Source organism: Penaeus chinensis, chromosome 5 (assembly GCF_019202785.1).
Source record: "Penaeus chinensis breed Huanghai No. 1 chromosome 5, ASM1920278v2, whole genome shotgun sequence".
NCBI lineage: Eukaryota > Metazoa > Arthropoda > Malacostraca > Decapoda > Penaeidae > Penaeus > Penaeus chinensis.
Window position 1 is genome coordinate 12,753,876 of NC_061823.1, and position 24,755 is coordinate 12,778,630.

The 24,755-nt window shown below is 34.6% G+C and overlaps 5 protein-coding genes and 1 pseudogene across 5 annotated transcripts; all 6 read left to right on the forward strand.

Moving 5' to 3' along the window:
* Window positions 1-3,445: 3,445 nt before the first annotated feature.
* On the forward strand, window positions 3,446-4,208 carry LOC125025476 (endocuticle structural glycoprotein SgAbd-4-like). The gene is made up of 3 exons (XM_047613489.1): window positions 3,446-3,449; window positions 3,543-3,810; window positions 3,926-4,208. The coding sequence occupies exons 1-3, from the start codon at window positions 3,446-3,448 to the stop codon at window positions 4,110-4,112; spliced, it is 459 nt and encodes a 152-aa protein (XP_047469445.1). The 3' UTR covers window positions 4,113-4,208.
* Window positions 4,209-6,065: 1,857 nt separating this feature from the next.
* Window positions 6,066-6,691, forward strand: LOC125025689 (endocuticle structural glycoprotein SgAbd-8-like). Its single transcript, XM_047613806.1, has 2 exons — window positions 6,066-6,299; window positions 6,411-6,691. Exons 1-2 carry the CDS (start codon window positions 6,109-6,111, stop codon window positions 6,595-6,597), a joined length of 378 nt encoding a protein of 125 aa, XP_047469762.1. The 5' UTR covers window positions 6,066-6,108; the 3' UTR covers window positions 6,598-6,691.
* Window positions 6,692-8,042: 1,351 nt separating this feature from the next.
* LOC125025477 (cuticle protein CP14.6-like) lies at window positions 8,043-9,228 on the forward strand. The gene is made up of 4 exons (XM_047613490.1): window positions 8,043-8,063; window positions 8,326-8,355; window positions 8,621-8,835; window positions 8,946-9,228. The coding sequence occupies exons 1-4, from the start codon at window positions 8,043-8,045 to the stop codon at window positions 9,130-9,132; spliced, it is 453 nt and encodes a 150-aa protein (XP_047469446.1). The 3' UTR covers window positions 9,133-9,228.
* A 4,602-nt stretch (window positions 9,229-13,830) lies between these two features.
* Window positions 13,831-14,791, forward strand: LOC125025687 (cuticle protein CP14.6-like). The gene is made up of 3 exons (XM_047613805.1): window positions 13,831-13,844; window positions 14,184-14,398; window positions 14,501-14,791. The coding sequence occupies exons 1-3, from the start codon at window positions 13,836-13,838 to the stop codon at window positions 14,685-14,687; spliced, it is 411 nt and encodes a 136-aa protein (XP_047469761.1). The 5' UTR covers window positions 13,831-13,835; the 3' UTR covers window positions 14,688-14,791.
* A 2,481-nt stretch (window positions 14,792-17,272) lies between these two features.
* On the forward strand, window positions 17,273-17,923 carry LOC125025688 (annotated as a pseudogene).
* A 5,251-nt stretch (window positions 17,924-23,174) lies between these two features.
* Window positions 23,175-24,012, forward strand: LOC125025478 (endocuticle structural glycoprotein ABD-4-like). Its single transcript, XM_047613491.1, has 3 exons — window positions 23,175-23,183; window positions 23,490-23,704; window positions 23,826-24,012. The coding sequence occupies exons 1-3, from the start codon at window positions 23,175-23,177 to the stop codon at window positions 24,010-24,012; spliced, it is 411 nt and encodes a 136-aa protein (XP_047469447.1).
* Window positions 24,013-24,755: the final 743 nt, after the last annotated feature.

The following is a 24,755-nucleotide window of genomic DNA, read 5'->3' on the forward strand; positions in this document are numbered from 1 at the left end:
CAATAGTGATAGTAGTAGTAATTGTAATAATGATGATGATGGTGAAGATGAGTAGTAGCATAGTGATAATTATAATGTTAATGGTTATGACTTTAATGATAATTGTAGTGATACTAACAATGAAAAAGGATAATTATATTGATGAAGATAATTACGATGAGGATAAGTATGACGATGATGATGATCATAATAATAATAATAATAATAATGATAATAATCATTATGATAATGGTAATAGTAATAATGATAATAATAACAATTATAACAACAATTATCATTATAGCCATAATAGTAATGATGATGATGATGATGATAATTATGATGATGATAATGATGATGATGATGATGATGATGATGATGATGATGATAATGGTAATGGTAATAATGATAGCAACAACGATAATGGTAATGATGATAATGGCAATGAAAAGGATAGCAAAAATAATAATAAAGATGATAATGATAATGATAAAGTTAATAATGGTAATAGTAATAGTAATAATAATAATAATAACGATAATGATAATGATACCAATAACGATAACGATAACGATAACGATAACGATGACGATAATGATAATGATAATGATAATGATAATAATGATAATAATAATAGTAATAATAATAATCTTAATGATAATGGGAATGACAATGGTAATGATAATAGTAATAAAAATAATGGCAATGATAATAATAACGAAAATAAAAATAATGATAACGATAATAATAGTAATGATAATATTAATAATATAAATAACAAAAACAACAACAATGTTAATGATTATGATAAGGTAATAGAAGTATTAATGATTATAATAATTAGGCAAGTAATGATAATAATCCTAATGATGATTGTAAGGACAATAATAAAAAAATAAGGATAACAATAATAGTAATTCTAATACTATTACTATTAACACCAATAAGAGTAAGAACGTTAGGAAGGATGCATACACACACACACACACACACACACACACACACACACATACACACACACACACACATACACACACACACATACACACACACACACACACACACACATATATATATATATACACACACACACACATCCATATATTTATATATACATTCATATATATATACATATATGTGTGTGTGTGTGTGTGTACACACACACATATTCATATATATATACACATAGAGACACACACACACACACATATATATATATATGTATATATGTGTGTGGACACACACATCCTGCCGCATATACATACACACACACATACACATACACATACACATACACATATACATATACATATACATATACATATACATATACATATACATATACATACACATACACATACACATACACATACACATACACATACACACAAACACAAACACAAACACAAACACAAACACAAACACACACACACACACACACACACTGGCGTGGATATATATATATATATATATATATATATATTAATATCAGTATTACTATTCTATTATTGATAATAATATGGTCATTGTCAATGCTATTATTTTCATTATCATCATTATTATTACTATTGTTATTGTTTTCATTATCATCATTACAAGTATTATTATTATTATAATTATTATTATTATTGTTATTATTATTATTATTATTGCTATCAGCGTTATTATCCTCATTGTTACTGCTACTATTTTTATCATCATTATTATAATCATGATTATTATTATTATTATTTTTATTATAATTACTTTTATTATTACAATCATTATAATTACTATCATTATTATTACTATTATTTACATTGCCAATTTCAATTTGATTGTCATTTTCATCATTATTACGCATATTATCATTATTAACATAATTACTATCATCATTATCATCATTATAATCAATATCATGATCAGCATTATTATTATTATTTTTATTGTTGTTATTATCATTATCATTACCGTTATTATTATTGTTGTTATCATCATTATTACCGTTATTTTATTATAATTATTATTATTATCAATATTATTTTCATTATTATCGTCATTATCATTATTATCAATATTATCCTCATCATTATCGTCATTATTATTATTATCAATATAACCATCATTATTATCGTCATCATTATTGTTATTATCATTACCATCATCATTATTATTATCATCATTATCCTTATCCTTATCCTTATCCTTATGATTATGATTATGATTATCATTATTATTATTATTTTTATTATCATTATCATTATCGTTGTAATAATAATAATTATAATTATAATTATAATTATAATTATAATTATAATTATAATTATAATTATAATTATAATTATAATAATAATAATCATCATTATTATTGTTATTATTATTATCATTATCATTATTTTCATTATTATCAATATTATTACTTTTATGATTGTTGTTGGTATTATTACTATTATCCCAATAATTTTGATGAATATAATTTTCATCATTACAATTATTTTTTTATCATTTTAATTACAATCACCATTAACAGTATCATTCTTAATAGTGTTATGATCATAATCATTATTATCATTACCATCATCAATATTGTCATCAAGTTAAAAAGTGCAATATGTCTTAAGTGGCTTGATTGCTAAGAGAAGGAAAAGTAAAAATAAGCTGATTATTCGTCACTTTTACCTATTCTAATGAACGCCGACCTCTCACGTCTATCTGATTTTTTTTTTTTTTCAGTTCAGCCTCTCAAACAAGGGGGCTGGAGGTATCTTAACCTTTGTTTCCATTTGGTTTAACATAACGTCACCTTTGGTCGTCTCACTGCAGCTACTGTTGTCGCCGTGTTGTTCTTGTTGTCATTATTAACATCATAGTAACAATATATCTTAATTTTTACCGATAGAAGTAATAGATATATTATCAGTTTCGTATTACTACCATTCTTTTTATTATTATCGGTTTCTCATTATGATGATTAGTAGTAATAACACCATAGAACACTTACATTCAACTGTATAACAGCGTAAGTCCTACGAGACAGAATGAAAAAAGTGTTCGTGATCTGGATAAACTTTTACTAATAGTCACACCATGGTTATTCTGGTCTCTATAGTATTCAGTAATTACTTTGAAATTCCGTGATTGCTAATTACCATCACATGTGTTATGAAGATTATTAGATTGGTTTCATGGTTTACGAGGTTGTAGTAGCTGAGAAAAAATTAGGTATAAGTAATGAGAGGGAGGTAGAGACCCTGTACTACGAAGGGAAGGTCAAGGTAAAAAAATATGGGTGGGACCTGCAGATACCGACAGGGTCAAGGGGGGAACTAGTGCACCTATATAAAGCTCAGGTAACTTGTTTGCCACATCAGTTCGATCTACAACCGACCAACATGAAGTTTGTGAGTGTCCCAGAGGATAAGTGAACTAAACTCTTTTTGTTGATAAAAACCATACTCGTCGTTAATATATATATACAACTAGAAACATGCGTATGTAAAACTCACTCTACAAGTAAATGTGTGTATTTACTCATATGGGTGCATGTACACACAAATAACCATATACATGAATACATACACGAGCAAACGGATGCACGCAAATATATACAATATTACTAATATCATGTACATTACAGATCATCCTCGCCTGTGTTGCCACAATGGCATTTGCTGCCCCTCAGTACAGCTCCAGCGAGGAGGCTGAGTTTATCCCAATCCTTAAGGACGACCGCGTCCAAGAGGACGACGGAACATACAGCTTCGACTTCGAAACTGGCAACGGCATCAGCTTCTCCCAGGCTGGATCCCCCGACGGTGATGAGGACGCTGTGATTAAGGCCGGAGAATACTCGTGAGTATTGTATAGGTTTCTTTTTTTTTTTTTTTTTTTTGGTTTATTTGAATTCTTCAAATTCTTTCTTACCATATTCCTGCGAATTTATAAATTCATTACCATTACGTTACAGCTACACCGCTCCTGACGGCACTGAAATCCATCTCCGCTTCGTGGCTGACGACAACGGCTTCCAGCCCGAGGGTGACCATCTGCCCGTGGCTCCCGAGTTCCCCCACCCGATCCCTCAGTTCGTCCTCGACCAGATCGCCTTCGCCGCCGAGGAGGACGCCGCCCGCGCCGATTCCGATGAAAAATAAATCCAAGCTTTTCCGACAAAACGTAAAACTGTTCAAATCACCCAAAAAAATGTATTTATTTATTGAGTATTGTAATAAATATATCGAGTGAATATCCTCTTTGTTTCAAAATCCATTTTCATAAATCGTGTCTTACAAAAACTTTTGCCAACTGCACTGCAATCACTTACTATATACCATCATAATGACAAATACAGGATGGTCACACTTGTGACAGTGTAGTCAGTTTGTAACATTTCCACAAGTATCATAAGCGTTATACATAGCAAAATGTTTGCACTTGTTTTCTTAACAATCGTATTGAAAGAAAAATAAAACCTAACTAAATTATATTAAAAAAAACAAAAACAAAACGAAGGAATTAACACGATAACATGCAACCCGATTTTATGCGCCTTGCATTTCCTGATTTAATCACCGTAGATGGGCTGAGTCATGGCAGAGCTATGATTGAACCCAGCCACGGTACCCAAGTTAATGCTTTCAATAGGCTTCTTCAGGGAGGTAGAGACCCTTTACTACGAAGGGAAGGGAAGGTCAAGGTTAAAAAATATGTGTGGGACCTGCTGATACAGCTAATGTTATCAAAGAGCAGTGTCTCAACTAAATCCACCGAGACTATTGGAATACGTGACATGATAAATATCTTCTGAGATCGGTTTGACATGATACGATTAAGCCACGACGTAAATATATATTACTTTTTGGGATGCCACTTAACGTCACGCGACATTGGACTAATAATTTTAACTGGTTAATGCTTGAACCATCCATGGGCGTTTATATATATATATATATATATATATATATATATCCTTTCAGGGTCTAGAAGCTGCTACTAATATTTTTATTTTATCATCATCACCATCGCTACGGCCATCATTATTGTTTTATCACTGATATTATTACAATTATCTTAACCACTGTTTGAAATTGTAGTGTTGGTAATAGCAGTCTCCTCTCAGCAACAGTCCTTATATTTCTGGTTATTGTTGCTCGATGTTTTCTCTGTCATCACTATTTTGTTAGTAGCAGTAGTATTTTCACAGCTATTAACATCAGTATTGAGACATTTAAGGTTTTTAGTGTTTAGTCATATTTTCTCAATTAAACCGCTTTAACGTCAACGAGACACTGATTACCATTATTGGATTATAAAGATCATGTTAATTTACTTAATTGAGACTGACAATAATTATGATGCGAATGATGATAATCATCTTGAAAACAAAAATATCAAAAGAATATTAACAATAATTATGCTGATGGCAATAGTAAATATATAGATAATGATAATCCTACCGATTATGTTGACTATGATAAACATAATTATTACTATCATTTTGTTATTATTATTATCGGTATCTCATTATGATGATTAGTAGTAATAACACCATAGAACACTTACATTCAACTAACCATGGTTATTCTGGTCTCTATAGTAATCAGTAATTACTTTGAAATTCCGTGATTGCTAATTACCATCACACGTGTTATGAAGATTATTCGATTGGTTTCATGTTTACGAGGTTGTAGTAGCTGAGAAAAAAGTAGTTCTATGGAGTGAGTGGGAGGTAGAGACCCTGTACTACGAAGGGAAGGTCAAGGTTAGAAAATATGGGTGGGACCTGCAGATACCGACAGGGTCAAGGGGGGAACTAGTGCACCTATATAAAGCTCAGGTAACTTGTTTGCCACATCAGTTCGATCTACAACCGACCAACATGAAGTTTGTGAGTGTCCCAGAGGATAAGTGAACTAAACTCTTTTTGTTGATAAAATAGCATACACGTCATTAATATATATATACTACTAGAAACATGCGTATGTAAAACTCACTCTACAAGTAAATGTGTGTGTATTTACTCATATGGGTGCATGTACACACAAATAACCATATACATGTACACATACACGAGCAAACGCCTGCACGCAAATATATACAATATTACTAATATCACGTCCATTACAGATCATCCTCGCCTGTGTTGCCACCATGGCATTTGCTGCCCCTCAGTACAGCTCCAGCGAGGAGGCTGAGTTTATCCCAATCCTTAAGGACGACCGCGTCCAAGAGGACGACGGAACATACAGCTTCGACTTCGAAACTGGCAACGGCATCAGCTTCTCCCAGGCTGGATCCCCCGACGGTGATGAGGACGCTGTGATTAAGGCCGGAGAATACTCGTGAGTATTGTATAGGTTTCTGTTTTTTGTTGTTGTTGTTTATTTGAATTCTTCAAATTCTTTCTTACCATATTCCTGCGAATTTATAAATTCATTACCATTACGTTACAGCTACACCGCTCCTGACGGCACTGAAATCCATCTCCGCTTCGTGGCTGACGACAACGGCTTCCAGCCCGAGGGTGACCATCTGCCCGTGGCTCCCGAGTTCCCCCACCCGATCCCCCAGTTCGTCCTCGACCAGATCGCCTTCGCCGCCGAGGAGGACGCCGCCCGCGCCGATTCCGATGAAAAATAAATCCAAGCTTTTCCGACAAAACGTAAAACTGTTCAAGTCACCCAAAGAAATGTATTTATTTATTGAGTATTGTAATAAAAATATCGAGTGAATATCCTCTTTGTTTCAAAATCCATTTTCATAAATCGTGTCTTACAAAAACTTTTGCCAACTGCACTGCAATCACTTACTATATACCACCATAATGACAAATACAGGATGGTCACACTTGTGACAGTGTAGTCAGTTTGTAACATTTCCACAAGTATCACAAGCGTTATACATAGCAAAATGTTTGCACTTGTTTTCTTAACAATCGTATTGAAAGAAAAATAAAACCTAACAAAATTATATTAAAAAAACAAAAACAAAACGAAGGAATTAACACGATAACATGCAACCCGATTTTATGCGCCTTGCATTTCCTGATTTAATCACCGTAGATGGGCTGAGTCATGGCAGAGCTATGATTGAACCCAGCCACGGTACCCAAGTTAATGCTTTCAATAGGCTTCTTCAGGGAGGTAGAGACCCTTTACTACGAAGGGAAGGGAAGGTCAAGGTTAAAAAAATATGTGTGGGACCTGCTGATACAGCTAATGTTATCAAAGAGCAGTGTCTCAACTAAATCCACCGAGACTATTGGAATACGTGACATGATAAATATCTTCTGAGATCGGTTTGACATGATACGATTAAGCCACGACGTAAATATATATTACTTTTTGGGATGCCACTTAACGTCACGCGACTTTGGACTAATAATTTTAACTGGTTAATGCTTTAACCATCCATGGGCGTTTGAATATATATATATATATATATATATATATATACCCTTTCGGGGTCTAGAAGCTGCTACTAATATTTTTATTTTATCATCATCACCATCGCTACGGCCATCATTATTGTTTTATCACTGATATTATGAAATTGTAGTGTTGGTAATAGCAGTCTCCTCTCAGCATCAGTCCTTATATTTCTGGTTATTGTTGCTCGATGTTTTCTCTGCCATCATCACTAATTTGTTAGTAGCAGTAGTGTTTTCACAGCATTAGCATCAGTATTGAGACATTTCAGGTTTTTAGTGTTTATTCATATTTTCTCAATTAAACCGCTTTAACGTCAACGAGACACTGATGTTAATTTACTTAATTGAGACTGGCAATAATTATGATGCGAATGATGATAATCATCTTGAAAACAAAAATATCAAAAGAATATTAACAATAATTATGCTGATGGCAATAGTAAATATATAGATAATGATAATCCTACCGATTATGTTGACTATGATAAACATAATTATTACTATCATTCTTTATTATTATTATCGGTATCTCATTATGATGATTAGTAGTAATAACACCATAGAACACTTACATTCAATTGTATAACAGCGTAAGTTCGTGACAGAATGAAAAATGTGTTCGCGATCTGGATAAACTTCTACTAATAGTCACACCATGGTTATTCTGGTCTCTATAGTAATCAGTAATTACTTTGAAATTCCGTGATTGCTAATTACCATCACACATTTTATGAAGATTATTGAATGGTTTCATGTTTACGAGGTTGTAGTAGCTGAGAAAAAAAGTAGTTCTATGGAGTGAGTGGGAGGTAGTGACCCTGTACTACCAAGGGAAGGTCAAGGTTAAAAAATATGGATGGGACCTGCAGATACCGACAGGGTCAAGGGGGGAACTAGTGCACCTATATAAAGCTCAGGTAACTTGTTTGCCACATCAGTTCGATCTACAACCGACCAACATGAAGTTTGTGAGTGTCCCAGAGGATAAGTGAACTTAACTCTTTTTGTTGATAAAATAGCATACACGTCATTAATATATATATATATATATATATATATATATATATATACTACTAGAAACATGCGTATGTAAACCTCAGTCTACATGTAAATGTGTGTGTATTTACTCATATGGGTGCATGTACACACAAATAACCATATACATGTACACATACACGAGCAAACGCCTGCACGCAAATATGTACAATATTACTAATATCACGTCCATTACAGATCATCCTCGCCTGTGTTGCCACAATGGCATTTGCTGCCCCTCAGTACAGCTCCAGCGAGGAGGCTGAGTTTATCCCAATCCTTAAGGACGACCGCGTCCAAGAGGACGACGGAACATACAGCTTCGACTTCGAAACTGGCAACGGCATCAGCTTCTCCCAGGCTGGATCCCCCGACGGTGATGAGGACGCTGTGATTAAGGCCGGAGAATACTCGTGAGTATTGTACAAGTTTCTGTTATTTTTTTTGTTGTTTATTTGAATTCTTCAAATTCTTTCTTACCATATTCCTGCGAATTTATAAATTCATTACCATTACGTTACAGCTACACCGCTCCTGACGGCACTGAAATCCATCTCCGCTTCGTGGCTGACGACAACGGCTTCCAGCCCGAGGGTGACCATCTGCCCGTGGCTCCCGAGTTCCCCCACCCGATCCCCCAGTTCGTCCTCGACCAGATCGCCTTCGCCGCCGAGGAGGACGCCGCCCGCGCCGATTCCGATGAAAAATAAATCCAAGCTTTTCCGACAAAACGTAAAACTGTTCAAGTTACCCAAAGAAATGTATTTATTTATTGAGTATTGTAATAAATATATCGAGTGAATATCCTCTTTGTTTCAAAATCCATTTTCATAAATCGTGTCTAACAAAAACTTTTGCCAACTGCACTGTAATCACTTACTATATACCATCATAATGACAAATACAGGAGTGACTACACTTGTGACAGTGTAGTCACTTTGTAACATTTCCACAAATATCACAAGCATAATTTTTGCAGTTGTTTTCTTAACAATCGTATTGAAAGAACACGAAAACCTAACAAAAATAAATCATTTGAAAAATAAATAAATAAACAAATATAAAACAAAGGAATTAACACGATAACATGCAACCCGATTTTAAGCGCCTTGCATTTCCTGATTTAATCAACCGTAGATTTAATCATGGTAGAGCTATGATTGAACCCAGCCACGGTACCCAAGTTAGTGCTTACAATAGGCTTCTTCAGAGACCCTTTACTACGAAGGGAAGGGATGGCCAAGGTTAAAAAATATGGGTGAGACCTGCAGATACAGCAAATGTTATCAAAGAGCAGTGTCTCAACTAAATCCACCGAGACTATTGGAATACGTGACATGATAAATATCTGAGATCGGTTTGACATGATACGATTAAGCCACTACGTAGATATATATTACTTTTTGGGATGCCCCTTAATGTCATGAGACTTTGGATTAATAATTTTAACTGGTTAATGCTTGAACCATCCATGGGCGTTTATATATATATATATATATATATATATATATATCCGTTTAGGGTCTAGAAGCTGCTACTAATATTTTTATTTTATCATCATCACCATCGCTAGGGCCATCATTATTGTTTTATCACTGATATTATTACAATTATCTTAACCACTGTTTGAAATTGTAGTGTTGGTAATAGCAGTCTCCTCTCAGCATCAGTCCTTATATTTCTGGTTATTGTTGCTCGATGTTTTCTCTGTCATCACTATTTTGTTAGTAGCAGTAGTATTTTCACAGCTATTAACATCAGTATTGAGACATTTAAGGTTTTTAGTGTTTAGTCATATTTTCTCAATTAAACCGCTTTAACGTCAACGAGACACTGATTACCATTATTGGATTATAAAGATCATGTTAATTTACTTAATTGAGACTGACAATAATTATGATGCGAATGATGATAATCATCTTGAAAACAAAAATATCAAAATAATATTAACAATAATTATGCTGATGGCAATAGTAAATATATAGATAATGATAATCCTACCGATTATGTTGACTATGATAAACATAATTATTACTATCATTTTTTTATTATTATTATCGGTATCTCATTATGATGATTAGTAGTAATAACACCATAGAACACTTACATTCAACTGTATAACAGCGTAAGTTCGAGACAGAATGAAAAAAGTGTTCGCGATCTGGATACTTTTACTAATACTCACACGATGGTTATTCTGGTCTCTATAGTAATCAGTAATTACTTTGAAATTCCGTGATTGCTTATTACCATAACACGTGTTATGAAGATTATTCGACTGGTTTCATGTTTACGAGGTTGTAGTAGCTGAGAAAAAAGTAGTTCTATGGAGTGAGTGGGAGGTAGAGACCCTGTACTACGAAGGGAAGGTCAAGGTTAGAAAATATGGGTGGGACCTGCAGATACCGACAGGGTCAAGGGGGGAACTAGTGCACCTATATAAAGCTCAGGTAACTTGTTTGCCACATCAGTTCGATCTACAACCGACCAACATGAAGTTTGTGAGTGTCCCAGAGGATAAGTGAACTAAACTCTTTTTGTTGATAAAATAGCATACACGTCATTAATATATATATATATATATATACTACTAGAAACATGCGTATGTAAAACTCACTCTACAAGTAAATGTGTGTGTATTTACTCATATGGGTGCATGTACACACAAATAACCATATACATGTACACATACACGAGCAAACGCCTGCACGCAAATATATACAATATTACTAATATCATGTACATTACAGATCATCCTCGCCTGTGTTGCCACAATGGCATTTGCTGCCCCTCAGTACAGCTCCAGCGAGGAGGCTGAGTTTATCCCAATCCTTAAGGACGACCGCGTCCAAGAGGACGACGGAACATACAGCTTCGACTTCGAAACTGGCAACGGCATCAGCTTCTCCCAGGCTGGATCTCCCGACGGTGATGAGGACGCTGTGATTAAGGCCGGAGAATACTCGTGAGTATTGTATAGGTTTCTGTTTTTTTTGTTGTTGTTGTTTATTTGAATTCTTCAAATTCTTTCTTACCATATTCCTGCGAATTTATAAATTCATTACCATTACGTTACAGTTACACCGCTCCTGACGGCACTGAAATCCATCTCCGCTTCGTGGCTGACGACAACGGCTTCCAGCCCGAGGGTGACCATCTGCCCGTGGCTCCCGAGTTCCCCCACCCGATCCCCCAGTTCGTCCTCGACCAGATCGCCTTCGCCGCCGAGGAGGACGCCGCCCGCGCCGATTCCGATGAAAAATAAATCCAAGTTTTTCCGACAAAACGTAAAACTGTTCAAGTCACCCAAAGAAATGTATTTATATATTGAGTATTGTAATAAATATATCGAGTGAATATCCTCTTTGTTTCAAAATCCATTTTCATAAATCGTGTCTTACAAAAACTTTTGCCAACTGCACTGCAATCACTTACTATATACCATCATAATGACAAATACAGGATGGTCACACTTGTGGCAGTGTAGTCAGTTTGTAACATTTCCACAAATATCACAAGCATAATTTTTGCACTTGTTTTCTTAACAATCGTATTGAAAGAACACGAAATTAAATCATTTGAAAAATAAATAAATAAATAAATAAAAAAACGAAGGAATTAACACGATAACATGCAACCCGATTTTAAGCGCCTTGCATTTCCTGATTTAATCAACCTTAGATTTAATCATGGTAGAGCTATGATTGAACCCAGCCACGGTACCCAAGTTAGTGCTTACGATAGGCTTCTTCAGGGAGGTAGAGACCCTTTACTACGAAGGGAAGGGATGGCCAAGGTTAAAAAATATGTGTGGGACCTGCTGATACAGCTAATGTTATCGAAGAGCAGTGTCTCAACTAAATCCACCGAGACTATTGGAATACGTGACATGATAAATATCTGAGATCGGTTTGACATGATACGATTAAGCCACGACGTAGATATATATTACTTTTTGGGATGCCCCTTAACGTCACGAGACTTTGGATGCTTTAACCATCCATGGGCGTTTACATATATATATATATATATATATATATATATATATATATATATATATAGCCTTTCAGGGTATAGAAGCTGCTACTAATATTTTTATTTTATCATCATTATTGTTTTATCACTGATATTATTACCATTATCTTAACCACTGTTTGAATTGGAGTGTTGGTAATAGCAGTCTCCTCTCAGCATCAGTCCTTATATTTCTGGTTATTGTTGCTCGATGTTTTCTCTGTCATCACTATTTTGTTAGTAGCAGTAGTATTTTCACAGCTATTAACATCAGTATTGAGACATTTAAGGTTGTTAGTGTTTAGTCATATTTTCTCAATTAAACCGCTTTAACGTCAACGAGACACTGATTACCATTATTTGATCATAAAGATCATGTTAATTTACTTAATTGAGACTGGCAATAATTATGATGCAAATGATGATAATCATCTTGAAAACAAAAATATCAAAAGAATAATAACAATAATTATGCTGATGGCAATAGTAAATATATAGATAATGATAACCCTACCGATTATGTTGACTATGATAAACATCCCTGATAGTCTCATTAAAGTCATACATCAAATGCTATTTTTATAACAATAATAGGATGATGATGATTGTTGTAATAACAATAATAATGATAATAATAACAATGATAACAATTATAATAATGATAATAGGATGATGATGATTGTTGTAATAATAATAATAACAATGCTATCAAATATAATAATGATAATATTAATGATAATAATAACAATAATAATGACAATAATAATAATGATAATAATAACAATAATAATGACATTAATAATAATTATAATAATAATGATTATAATAAAATACGATAATAATAATGATAATAATTATTATTTAATTACTAATGATAATGGTGAGAATAATAATTATCAATCACCTTTCATTTCATCATCCGCAGTGTTATGATGTTTTATTTTCCTTTTCTCCCCCTTTGTATTTAGAAGTGGAAGACGTGAATAATAATATTGCTTCAGTTAACAGTCAGTCTATTTGTAGAGATTAAATATGGTCAGAATTGTTACTACAATTAGTTTCATACACTTCCACGGTCGAAACTAAATGTTTCTGGTCGATATACTTTAACATGTCAGCGCTAATTATCTCAAACATACTGTGATTAACTTATTCTCATTCTTATCGATCCTTATGTAAAAATTGTCTCTAACTCATACAAAATGCTGTTAACCTGTTACTTGTACAGAGGAATTGCTAAAGAATATGACTAAAGAAGTGAATGGAAGGTCTTAGCTACTAAGAAAAAGTCAAGGCTGTAGGACTCGGAGTGCGGTTATGGCCAAAAGGAGAACTAGTACACGTATATAAAGCCCAGCCAACCAGTGAGGTAAACCAGTCCATTTCACATCCTACCAACATGAAGTTTGTAAGTGTTCCAAGGATTCTTAACCCATTTTTACTTCTAATTCAGGCGAAAGGAAAAGTTCTAATGGAGTTAATTATATTTTTTTTCTTGAGTTAGTGACACTAGGATTAGATATGAATCAACAAGTGTATTTAGATATATAGAGGCGCACACACACCCACACACCCACACCCACACCCACACCCACACCCACACACCCACACCCACAGACACACACACACACACACACGAGAGAGAGAGAGAGAGATCTGTGTTGTGTTCACACATACTTTAAAATGCATAATCTTATATCTGTTGCATTTCGCATGGTAATTAAAAAAGTGCATCTGCAAATTTCAGATTATTCTCGCCTGTGTTGCCGCTGTGGCCTTCGCCGTCCCTCAGTACAGCTCAAGCGAAGAGGTGGAGTTTATCCCAATCCTTAAGGACGACCGCGTCCAAGAGGACGACGGAACATACAGCTTCGACTTCGAAACTGGCAACGGCATCAGCTTCTCCCAGGCAGGATCCCCCGACGGTGAGGAGGACGCTGTGATCAAGGCCGGAGAATACTCGTAAGTATTGCTAAAGAAAGTTTATTTGATTCATGAAATCCCTTCCCTTTGGCTGCTATTGGTATATATTTCCTATTAAAAATTAATTCCGTTTTTCTACAGCTACACCGCTCCTGATGGCACTGAAATCCATCTCCGCTTCGTTGCCGACGACAACGGCTTCCAGCCCGAGGGCGACCACCTGCCAGTGGCCCCCGAGTTCCCCCACCCGATCCCTCAATTCGTCCTCGACCAGATCGCTAAGGCCGCCGAAGAGGACGCAGCTCGCGCCGATTCCGACGAAAAATAAATATGGACTTTTCTGAGGAAGTCTGTAGATAAAGAAGCAATTCAAAGAAATGTATTTATGTATTTAATTACTGTGTTTTATCAAAATATATCGTATAAATATGACTTGTATTTCATAAGCTAGATAACATATTTGATAATCGGACCTAGTTATGTAAATCGCTATTCCTGTTATGCTTCTGATATGACGTAACCACCTTATTAGAGCGTCTTACATTTTTCCTCGATTTTTTTTTTCTATTATCGTTGCTAAAGCTCTGTTCTGCTGATAGTCATCGGTTTGTAGACCGGTTGAAATTTAATGGGGGGGGGGGGGGCGAAGAATAAGGAACCAGCCTTACATTTCATCTGAATCGTCATCGAGGTCTAGGTTGAAGTTAAAGGATTTGTAAGTACTGGAAATCTTACAGAAAAGTATGCAATAATATATATATATATATATATATATTTTACAAATCTCTGAACACACACACGTGTGTGCGTATGTATTTCTCTATTATTGAACAATAGCAAATTAGTTTTTTCTTTTAGTTACCGCTCTGATCTTTATTATTTTTAACATTATTGTTGTTTGCACTACTATCAGTAGTATTATCAAGGTGGAATTTTCAAAATCTTTATTTGCATTATTTTACAATAATACAATTATAAACATTCATTACTATAGTAATATATGCTGTAGAGGCCTTATCTATCAAACATTAACCAGGGAATTAATACTGTAACATTTGAACTCACCTCCGGTACCCATGAAAATGGACGACATGATTAAAATGTTAATAAAAGGGAACGAACAGTCGATACAAAGGAGATAAGATGAAAAAAATATCACGTATACAGAGAGAAAACTGAGATAGGAAAATTCCAGGCATTTCAGGGTAGACTAGATTCCTCATCAAAGAAAAATAAATAGATGAATAAAACTTAAAACGAATTGAATGTACTTAAACAAATATTGCTTTTCCATGTATGATGGAGGCCATATGCATTGCATTGATTTACTATTGTTATTGTTACTGGGATAATTATCCCATTTGTCTTTATTGCTTCGTAATCACTATTACTAATAGTTATCATTATCAGTAATATCATTATTAATGTTTTTATAAGTACCAGTTATTGGTATTGTCTTTGTTGGTGTTTCATGCAATTAATAATCTTTCTCATTGCTATACTTATTTATCTGATAATAATGATATTAAGTGTTATATAATTGTAATTGTAATAACAGTATTTTTGCTAATCATGGTAATGATTAAATGGCACTGTTAACGAATGTGATAATTATTGTTTTATTATCAAAGAAATAACTGTAATGATAATGTGATAGTATTAATTATCATTATGATAATAAGAATATTGATATAAATGGTAAGTTATCCTTATTAACAACATCGACGATACAAATATTTAAAAAAGTTTTTTTTTTTTTTTTAAACTTTAGCTTTGAATTTGTAATATGCAGTATATTACAATATATATACATATATATATGTATGTATGTATGTATGTATGTATGTATGTATGTATATTTGTGTATGCGTGCGCGCGCGCGCACACACACACACACACACACACACACACACACACACACACACACACACACACACACTCGTACATCCTCTTTAACAATGTATTTGGATACAGATATGAAAAAATATATGGTTTTAATTATCTTCAAAATACCTGCCGTCAGTGCGTGGTTTTTATCCTCACATACGGTTATTAATTTCAACCAGTTATTACAAAGTACTTGTGTCAATGTTTTTTACTATAATACAGTACCACATATTATAAATAAACGAATAAGATTTACAATCTCCCTAATTCTTACAAAATATGTACCTTGTGAATATAGTAATCTATCAGTATCATGACATTGCATGAATGATCGCTGTAGCCACAACTCACGCAAGTTACTACCAAATTATTACAGGTAACAAAAAATTGCTAGAGAATATGACATAAGAAGTGAGTGGGGAGCATAGGGTCGTTGCTACTAAGCAAATGTCAAGGTTGTAGGATTCGGAGTACAGTTATGGGCAAAAGGGGACCTAGAACCTGTATATAAAGCTCAGTCAGCTGGTTCGCCACAGCAGTCCGATCCACGCCTAAACAACATGAAGTTTGTGAGTGTCGCTGAGAATCATTTTAACGATTTTGTTCAAGCGAAAAGAAGGAGAAAGTCCTGTCAAGTTTTTTGTTATTTATTTTATTGTGTATACCTGTAGAATATCAAACAAACACATAAAAGCACAAACGTTCGTATGTCTCTGTGTGATTTTATACATATATATGAAGATATATATGAATTTATAAATACATATATGTATACATGTACCAAAATATCTATGTGTGCGTGCGTATGTGTGTGCTATATGTCATACATACATACATACATATATATATGAAAACGAATAAATAACTATATTACGTATATATATACACATATATATGTGTGCGTGTATATATATATATACATACATACATAAAAAGAGAGCCTGTATACATGCATCTGCGTGTAATTTTACAGATATATGCATGCAGATATACATACACTGTCTTGACTCAACAAAGTACGCCTGCATGTTTTAGATTATCCTCGCCTGCGTTGCCGCTGTGGCCTTCGCCGCCCCTCAGTACAGCTCAAGCGAAGAGGTTGAGTTTGTGCCAATCCTTAAGAACGACCGCGTCCAAGAGGACGACGGAACATACAGCTTCGACTTCGAAACTGGCAACGGCATCAGCTTCTCCCAGTCTGGATCCCCCGACGGTGATGAGGACGCTGTGATCAAGGCCGGAGAATACTCGTGAGTAATTCCTTATATTTTCCAACTTGCAACTCTACGCATCAACGTATTCCAAGCGAATTCCTTTCTATCATAATTTTGTGAATTTATAGATGCACGTGATATCATCCATGAATATAGTATAATTAATTATGGTAATGTTACAGTTATACTGCTCCTGACGGTACTGAAATCCATCTCCGTTTCGTGGCTGACGACAACGGTTTTCAGCCTGAGGGCGACCACTTGCCCGTGGCTCCCGAGTTCCCCCACCCAATCCCTCAGTTCGTCCTCGACCAAATCGCAAAGGCCGCCGAGGAGGACGCCGCCCGCGCCGATTCCGATGAAAATTAAATTAAGCCTTTGAATGAGCTTACGATTCCTGAAACTACACACAAAGAAACGTTTATTTATTGTACATTATTATAAATAAATCATGTAAATATTATCCACTGTCTTTTAAATCTACCATATTAAAAAAAAGTTGATAATGAGACTGATACTAAGAAATCCCTTTCTTTTTTTTTGGGGGGTCCATGATACGCATGGTCATAATTACTACCTTAAAAAATTATAAATAAATCATGTAAATAGTATCCATTGTCTTTTAAACCTAACATATTATAATCAGACTCATTCTGGGAAATCCCTATATTTTTATTTTCATGTCCCTGATACAGTAGATATTGGGATTAAAATCATCGCCATTCTTTACTGTTGTTGCTATAGATATTACCACTACAAATTGTTATATACCTGCTGTATTACTAGCGTTTTCAGTTGCCACTACCATTGCTGATAGTGATTGTTGTAACTGTTATTAGTACACTGACAATAAAGTTGTATAGAGTTGCTGCGTGGCGTAAGAGTTAAAAAAAGAGATCTACAATGTTGGTTAAGTAATGATAATGAATAGACATACGAATATTACAAGGCGAATGGAATTAAATGAAAGATGAAATAAAGTGAAATGGAAAATGAAGGAAGCAAAGAGAAGAACTGGTGCAAGGAGAGTGCAATCGCATTGTTAAAAAATTCGAATGGAATACGAAAAAAAGAAAAGAAAAATAGAAAGTCGTGACGCTTGTCGAAGTGCAGCAATAGTGAGAGATGGAAGGTCAGATGTCACTTGATAAAGAGCCACAAAGCAGAAGACAGACAGAGGTGCGACTTTTTTATTGTTTATAGTATAAAGTAGACCAATGATAACATTGAAGGGCTATGAAAACAAGGTACCGAAAATAAGTAGACGAAGTTTAACGGTACTGGGAGCCAGGTAAGTCTAGAGGTAGGAGATACCGCTGTGGCGATTAATGATAGGTTTATGATTTGCAGCTTGCATGATTCATATCAATGAAAGGAATGCATGTGTGGTACAGCATGTACAGCAGCAGTTTATTTTTACATAGATTTGTTAAAACTTGCTTACTTGCTGAATGGATGGAGAGGTTGCCTGAATCTGGTATTTGTCGTGAGTCAAATGCGTAAATAGATAGATGTCTCTTTAACATCTATTAATATTTGATTGGGTAGATGGTGAGGCCATGTAAATGATGATCAGTATGTATGTTGTCAGAGACATGTTTTAACTGCAACAAATAAATAGCTTCTGAGACTGGGAACTGGGAGAGTGGTTAGGTTTGAAGTTAAGACAGGGGTGTGTGACGTATACATGCAGAAATATATTTAACAATCCTCCCTGACCAGGCCTAGAACCTAGGTCACTCCGGGTATGAAACCGGAGGGCCAATAGTAAGCCAACCGTGCAACACGACTCACTAAAAGGAGTGTGCAACTAGGATCTAACTAGCTCCATAGACATTACCTATCTACTCATACATGAGTGATGATAGCGAGGTTTTACACACATTCCCCATAGGCATTCGGGGGAATTTGATTTAGAAATTCGAAACCGAGGTCAGATGTACTGAGAAGTATATATATGAAAGGTGGAATAATGTAATGCCGCATTAATAACAATCCTCCCTGACCAGACCTCGAACTTAGGTCACGCCGGGTATGAAACCGGAGGGCCAGTACTAAACCAACCATGTCACACTAAAAGGAGTGTTGAACTAAGATCTAACTAGTTCCATAGACATTATCTATCTACTCATACTTGAGTGATGATAGCGATATATACCTCAGTACATCTGACTTCGGTTTCGAAGTACACACACATACATGTATATATATAGACATATGTTTTGTTATGTATGCATATATATATATATATATATATATATATATATGTATACATACGTAACAAAACATATGTCTATATATACACATATACATGTATATGTTTATATACTTGTGTATATATATATATATATATATATATAAACAGTATATTTATGCATATATCGATGGTTGAAAGAAATTCGTACTCACTGCTATGCACATGGGTTAAAATAAGCTTGGCATATATAAAGAAAAATTGCTGGCGAATGTGACATAAGTGAGTGGGAGGTAAAGGCCCTTTGCTACGATAAGGTCAAGGCTGCAGAATATGGGTTGGCCTTATAGGAGTACCGTCAAGGTCAAAAGGGGAACTGGTCCATGTATATAAAGCTCAGTCAAAAGGTACGCCACAACAGTCCGATCAACATCCAACCAACATGAAGTTTGTGAGTGTTGCGAGGCATGCTGGAAATAGTTTTTATTAACACAGAACTGAAAAACAAACTTATTTGGCTTGCATTTATTTTTCTTATGTTTTGATTATGAATCATAGAAGTGCAGGGAATACATATGTACATTTGTGAATATGTATGTGTATTATATATAGTAATGTATATATATAGTAATATGTATGCATGCATTTAATGCATTTATATATAAATATATATATAATATAGCAATACACATATTTATATGCTAATATGATTATTGTTACATATTATATACATATATATGTATGTATATATGTATATAACTGTATATACATATGTATATTTATGTATGTATATGTCTGACATACGTATGTCAGAAATATTGGCATGTTGACTAATATGTGATAATTTTCTTTAGGTAATCCTTGCCTGTTTTGCTGCCGTGGCCTTCGCCGCCCCCCAGTACAGCTCCAGTGAGGAGGCTGAGTTTGTGCCTATCCTTAAGGACGACCGCGTCCAAGAGGAAGACGGAACATACAGCTTCGACTTCGAAACTGGCAATGGCATCCGCGTGTCCCAGGCTGGATCCCCCGACGGTGATGAGGACGCAGTGATCAAGGCCGGAGAATACTCGTGAGTATTAATAACTTTGCTTTGCTCTGCTACAATGTTCTTGTAAAGTTGCTATAAATTTTCTTGTGGTATATAATATCGATTGTAGTTATATCTTCCGTTACCGTAATGTTACAGTTACACCGCTCCTGACGGCACTGAAATCCGTCTCCGTTTCGTTGCTGACGACAACGGTTTCCAGCCCGAGGGCGACCACCTGCCCGTGGCTCCCGAGTTCCCCCACCCAATCCCTCAGTTCGTCCTGGACCAAATCGCCTTCGCCGCCGAGGAGGACGCCGCCCGCGCCGATTCCGATGAAAATTAAGCCTTTGAATAAGCTTACAATTCCAGAAACTTCACGCAAATATACATATATTTATTGTACATTATTATAAATAAATCATGTAAATAGTATCCATTGTCTTTTAAACCTAACATATTACAGGAAAAAAAAAAATGTAAACTAGACGGATGCTGGAAATCAACCCTTTTAAATTAATACATCACTCATACACAAATGATGATTAAAATTTTCGCTTAAAAACCAAACAAACTAATATTGATATAGATATTACTAATACGCATGCTGCATTACTGGCGTTCCCAGGTAAATAGTGATTGTTGTTACGGTTATCTTGTTAAGTAATGGTAATGAATGGACACACAATATTACAGAGAGAAGATAAAGATAAAGGGAGCAAAGAGAAGGACACATGCAAGGGGAGAATAATCAAACAGTTCAAATAAAAAGGTCATGATACCCGTTGGGAGTGTTGCAATGATGAGAAATGGAATATAATCAGATGTCATTAGATAAAGATGCACACAGCAGGACACGGACAGAGGTTATGGACATGCTTGGGACGCGTTGATAGAAGCCGTATAGAGTAGATAGAGAATAACGTTGACTGTGGAAACGATGTACTGATTACGAGAAAAATAGGAAGTTTAAAGATACTTAAAGCCAGGTAAGATGCTAGCTTTGAGTTCCTAAATAAAGGAGATATTGCTGTGGTATGGCTGATTAATTAAGGTGGTACGTGTACGATTCACACTAATTAGAGGAGTGCGTGCGTGTGTGATACAGCGGGTACAGTGGCATATTTCCTTGGATATATATTTTTTCTTCTAAAAAGATGATATCATGTATAAACAGTGGGTTTAGTAGATGACGTATAAATCTGGTATAAGCCGTTAGAAAAGTATGTGAAATACAAAGGGAAAGATGTCTTAAACGTCTATTAACATTTGATTGGGTACACAGCACAGAGCTATTATATATATATATATATATATATATATAAAATCTGGGACTGGGAAATAGGGATCCTAGTTGGGCTACATATGTATACATTTATACATGTACGCACATATACATATCCATACACATACACAATGTACATATACACATATACACTGTATATATACAAACACACATATAATATATACACATAAACAAACACATATATATGCATATATATATATATATATATATATGTATATATATATATATATATATATATATATATATATATATATATATATATATGTGTGTGTATATGTTTGTGTTTATACCGTATACACACATACAAATATATGTATATATATATATGTGTGTATGTGTGTTTGTATTTATACCGTATACACACATACATATATATGTATATATGTGTGTGTGTTTATGTGTATGTGCATATTTATAAGCACACACAAATATACATAAGTACGCATATATAATTACCAAATACATAAATGTATATGTATACAAATATATATGTATGTATATATGTGTACATACATATATATACACATTTATATATTCATATTCACATTTTTTTTCATATACATAACCATATATATGTATATATATATACACATATATATACACACACATATATATATATACACACACATATATATATATATATATATATATATATATATGCACATAAATATATATATATATAAATACATATGTAAATATATGTAAATTTATATATGTATACACACATGTATGTATGCATGTATATGTATATGTATCTGTATATATATTCATATATTCATAAATATTTGTTTATATTATGTATTATATATAAACTCTCTCCTTTTTCTATCTATGTATATATATCGGCACATACACCTTTGCATATCTGTTCTAATAATTTTTGAAATTTGCACTGATATTGCTCAAAAACGTTTACCTATTATGGTTATAATATATATCATCATTAGTTATCCTTATTACCTCGATGGCTAAAAGAAAATCGTACTCACCACAATCTTCATAGGCTACATTGAGCCTGACATAAGATGAGAGTGGCAGATAAAGGCCCTTTGCTACGATAAGGTCAAGGTTGTAGAATATGGGTGGGACCTAGAGGAGTATCGCCAAGGTCAAAATGGGAACTAGTGCACGTATATAAAGGCCAGTCAAATGGTTCGCTACATCAGTTCGATCTACATCCGACCAACATGAAGTTTGTGAGTGTCCCAGAGGATAAATGAACATAATTTTAAAGGGAAACTGATTTTTTTTTTTATGAATACTTCTACACTTTTCGTTGTTAACAAACGTATATCACTTAATTGCTACGTATTTTCATTTGTCACTACAAGTAATTGGAACTATCCCATGATTTGATTAGCCTAGCTAATGTAAAAGGAAAAATGCATACACTAACATACGCATGCTTTATCAATATACACACACGGTTAATGTAACCACGTATATATATATAATCTATGATTTATAACTTCAATTCTTACTTTTAATTAAAATATTTTCAGATCATCATTGCCTGTGTTGCCGTCGTGGCCTTTGCCGCTCCTCAATACAGCTCAAGTGAAGAGGCTGAGTTTATCCCAATCCTTAAGGACGACCGCGTCCAAGAGGAAGACGGAACATACAGCTTCGACTTCGAAACTGGCAATGGCATCCGCGTGTCCCAGGCTGGATCCCCTGACGGAGATGAGGACGCAGTGATCAAGGCCGGAGAATACTCGTGAGTATTAATAACTTTACTTTGCTCTGTTAGAACGTTCTTGTAAAGTTTGTATAAATTTTCTTGTGGTATATAATATCGTTTGTAATTATATCTTCATTCCGTTACCGTAATGTTACAGTTACACCGCTCCTGACGGCACTGAAATCCGTCTCCGCTTCGTTGCTGACGACAACGGTTTCCAGCCCGAGGGCGACCACCTGCCCGTGGCTCCCGAGTTCCCCCACCCGATCCCTCAGTTCGTCCTGGACCAAATCGCCTTCGCCGCCGAGGAGGACGCCGCCCGCGCCGATTCCGATGAAAATTAAGCCTTTAAATGAGCTACACGCATAGAAACGTTTATTTATTGTACATTTTTATAAATAAATCATGTAAATGGTATCCATTGTCTTTTAAAACCTAACATATTAAAATAAAATAATAATAATAATAATAATAATAATCATCAGTCATACTGGGAAATCCCTTTATTTTTATTTACATGTCCCTGATACACATGGTCATAATTACCACCTTAAGAACTTGATACATTAGATAACGGGTTAAAATCATCGCCATTCTTTACTGTTGTTGCTATAGATATTACCACTACAAATTGTTATATACCTGCTGTTTTACTAGCGTTTTCAGTTGCCAGTACCATTGCTGATAGTGATTGTTGTAACTGTTATTAGTACACTGACAATAAAGTTGTATAGAGTTGCTGTGTAGCGTAAGAAGAGTTGAAAAAAGAGATCTACAATGTTGGTTAAGTAATGATAATGAATAGACATACGAATATTGCAAGGCGAATGAAATGAAATGAAAGATGAAATAAAGTGAAATGGAAAATGAATGAAGCAAAGAGAAGAACCGAAAATAAGTAGACGCGGTTTAACGGTACTGGGAGCCAGGTTAGTCTAGAGGTAGGAGATACCGCTGTGGCGATTAAGCTGATAGGTTTATGATTTGCAGCTTCCATGATTCATATCAATGAAAGGAATGCATGTGTGGTACAGCATGTGCAGCAGCAGGATATTTTTATATAGATTTTTAAAACTTGCTTTGTTAG

What these genes read in the sequence shown, in the direction of transcription:
- LOC125025476 (XM_047613489.1), top strand. An exon ending in ATTAAGGCCGGAGAATACTC is followed by an intron (nt 3,811 to 3,925) that starts GTGAGTATTGTA and finishes ATTACGTTACAG; the next exon opens with CTACACCGCTCCTGACGGCA.
- LOC125025689 (XM_047613806.1), top strand. Translation starts at nt 6,109, where the DNA reads ATGGCATTTGCTGCCCCTCAGTACAGCTCCAGCGAGGAGGCTGAGTTT. An exon ending in ATTAAGGCCGGAGAATACTC is followed by an intron (nt 6,300 to 6,410) that starts GTGAGTATTGTA and finishes ATTACGTTACAG; the next exon opens with CTACACCGCTCCTGACGGCA.
- LOC125025477 (XM_047613490.1), top strand. Translation starts at nt 8,043, where the DNA reads ATGGTTATTCTGGTCTCTATA. An exon ending in AACCGACCAACATGAAGTTT is followed by an intron (nt 8,356 to 8,620) that starts GTGAGTGTCCCA and finishes CGTCCATTACAG; the next exon opens with ATCATCCTCGCCTGTGTTGC. An exon ending in ATTAAGGCCGGAGAATACTC is followed by an intron (nt 8,836 to 8,945) that starts GTGAGTATTGTA and finishes ATTACGTTACAG; the next exon opens with CTACACCGCTCCTGACGGCA.
- LOC125025687 (XM_047613805.1), top strand. An exon ending in ATCAAGGCCGGAGAATACTC is followed by an intron (nt 14,399 to 14,500) that starts GTAAGTATTGCT and finishes GTTTTTCTACAG; the next exon opens with CTACACCGCTCCTGATGGCA.
- LOC125025478 (XM_047613491.1), top strand. An exon ending in ATCAAGGCCGGAGAATACTC is followed by an intron (nt 23,705 to 23,825) that starts GTGAGTATTAAT and finishes GTAATGTTACAG; the next exon opens with TTACACCGCTCCTGACGGCA.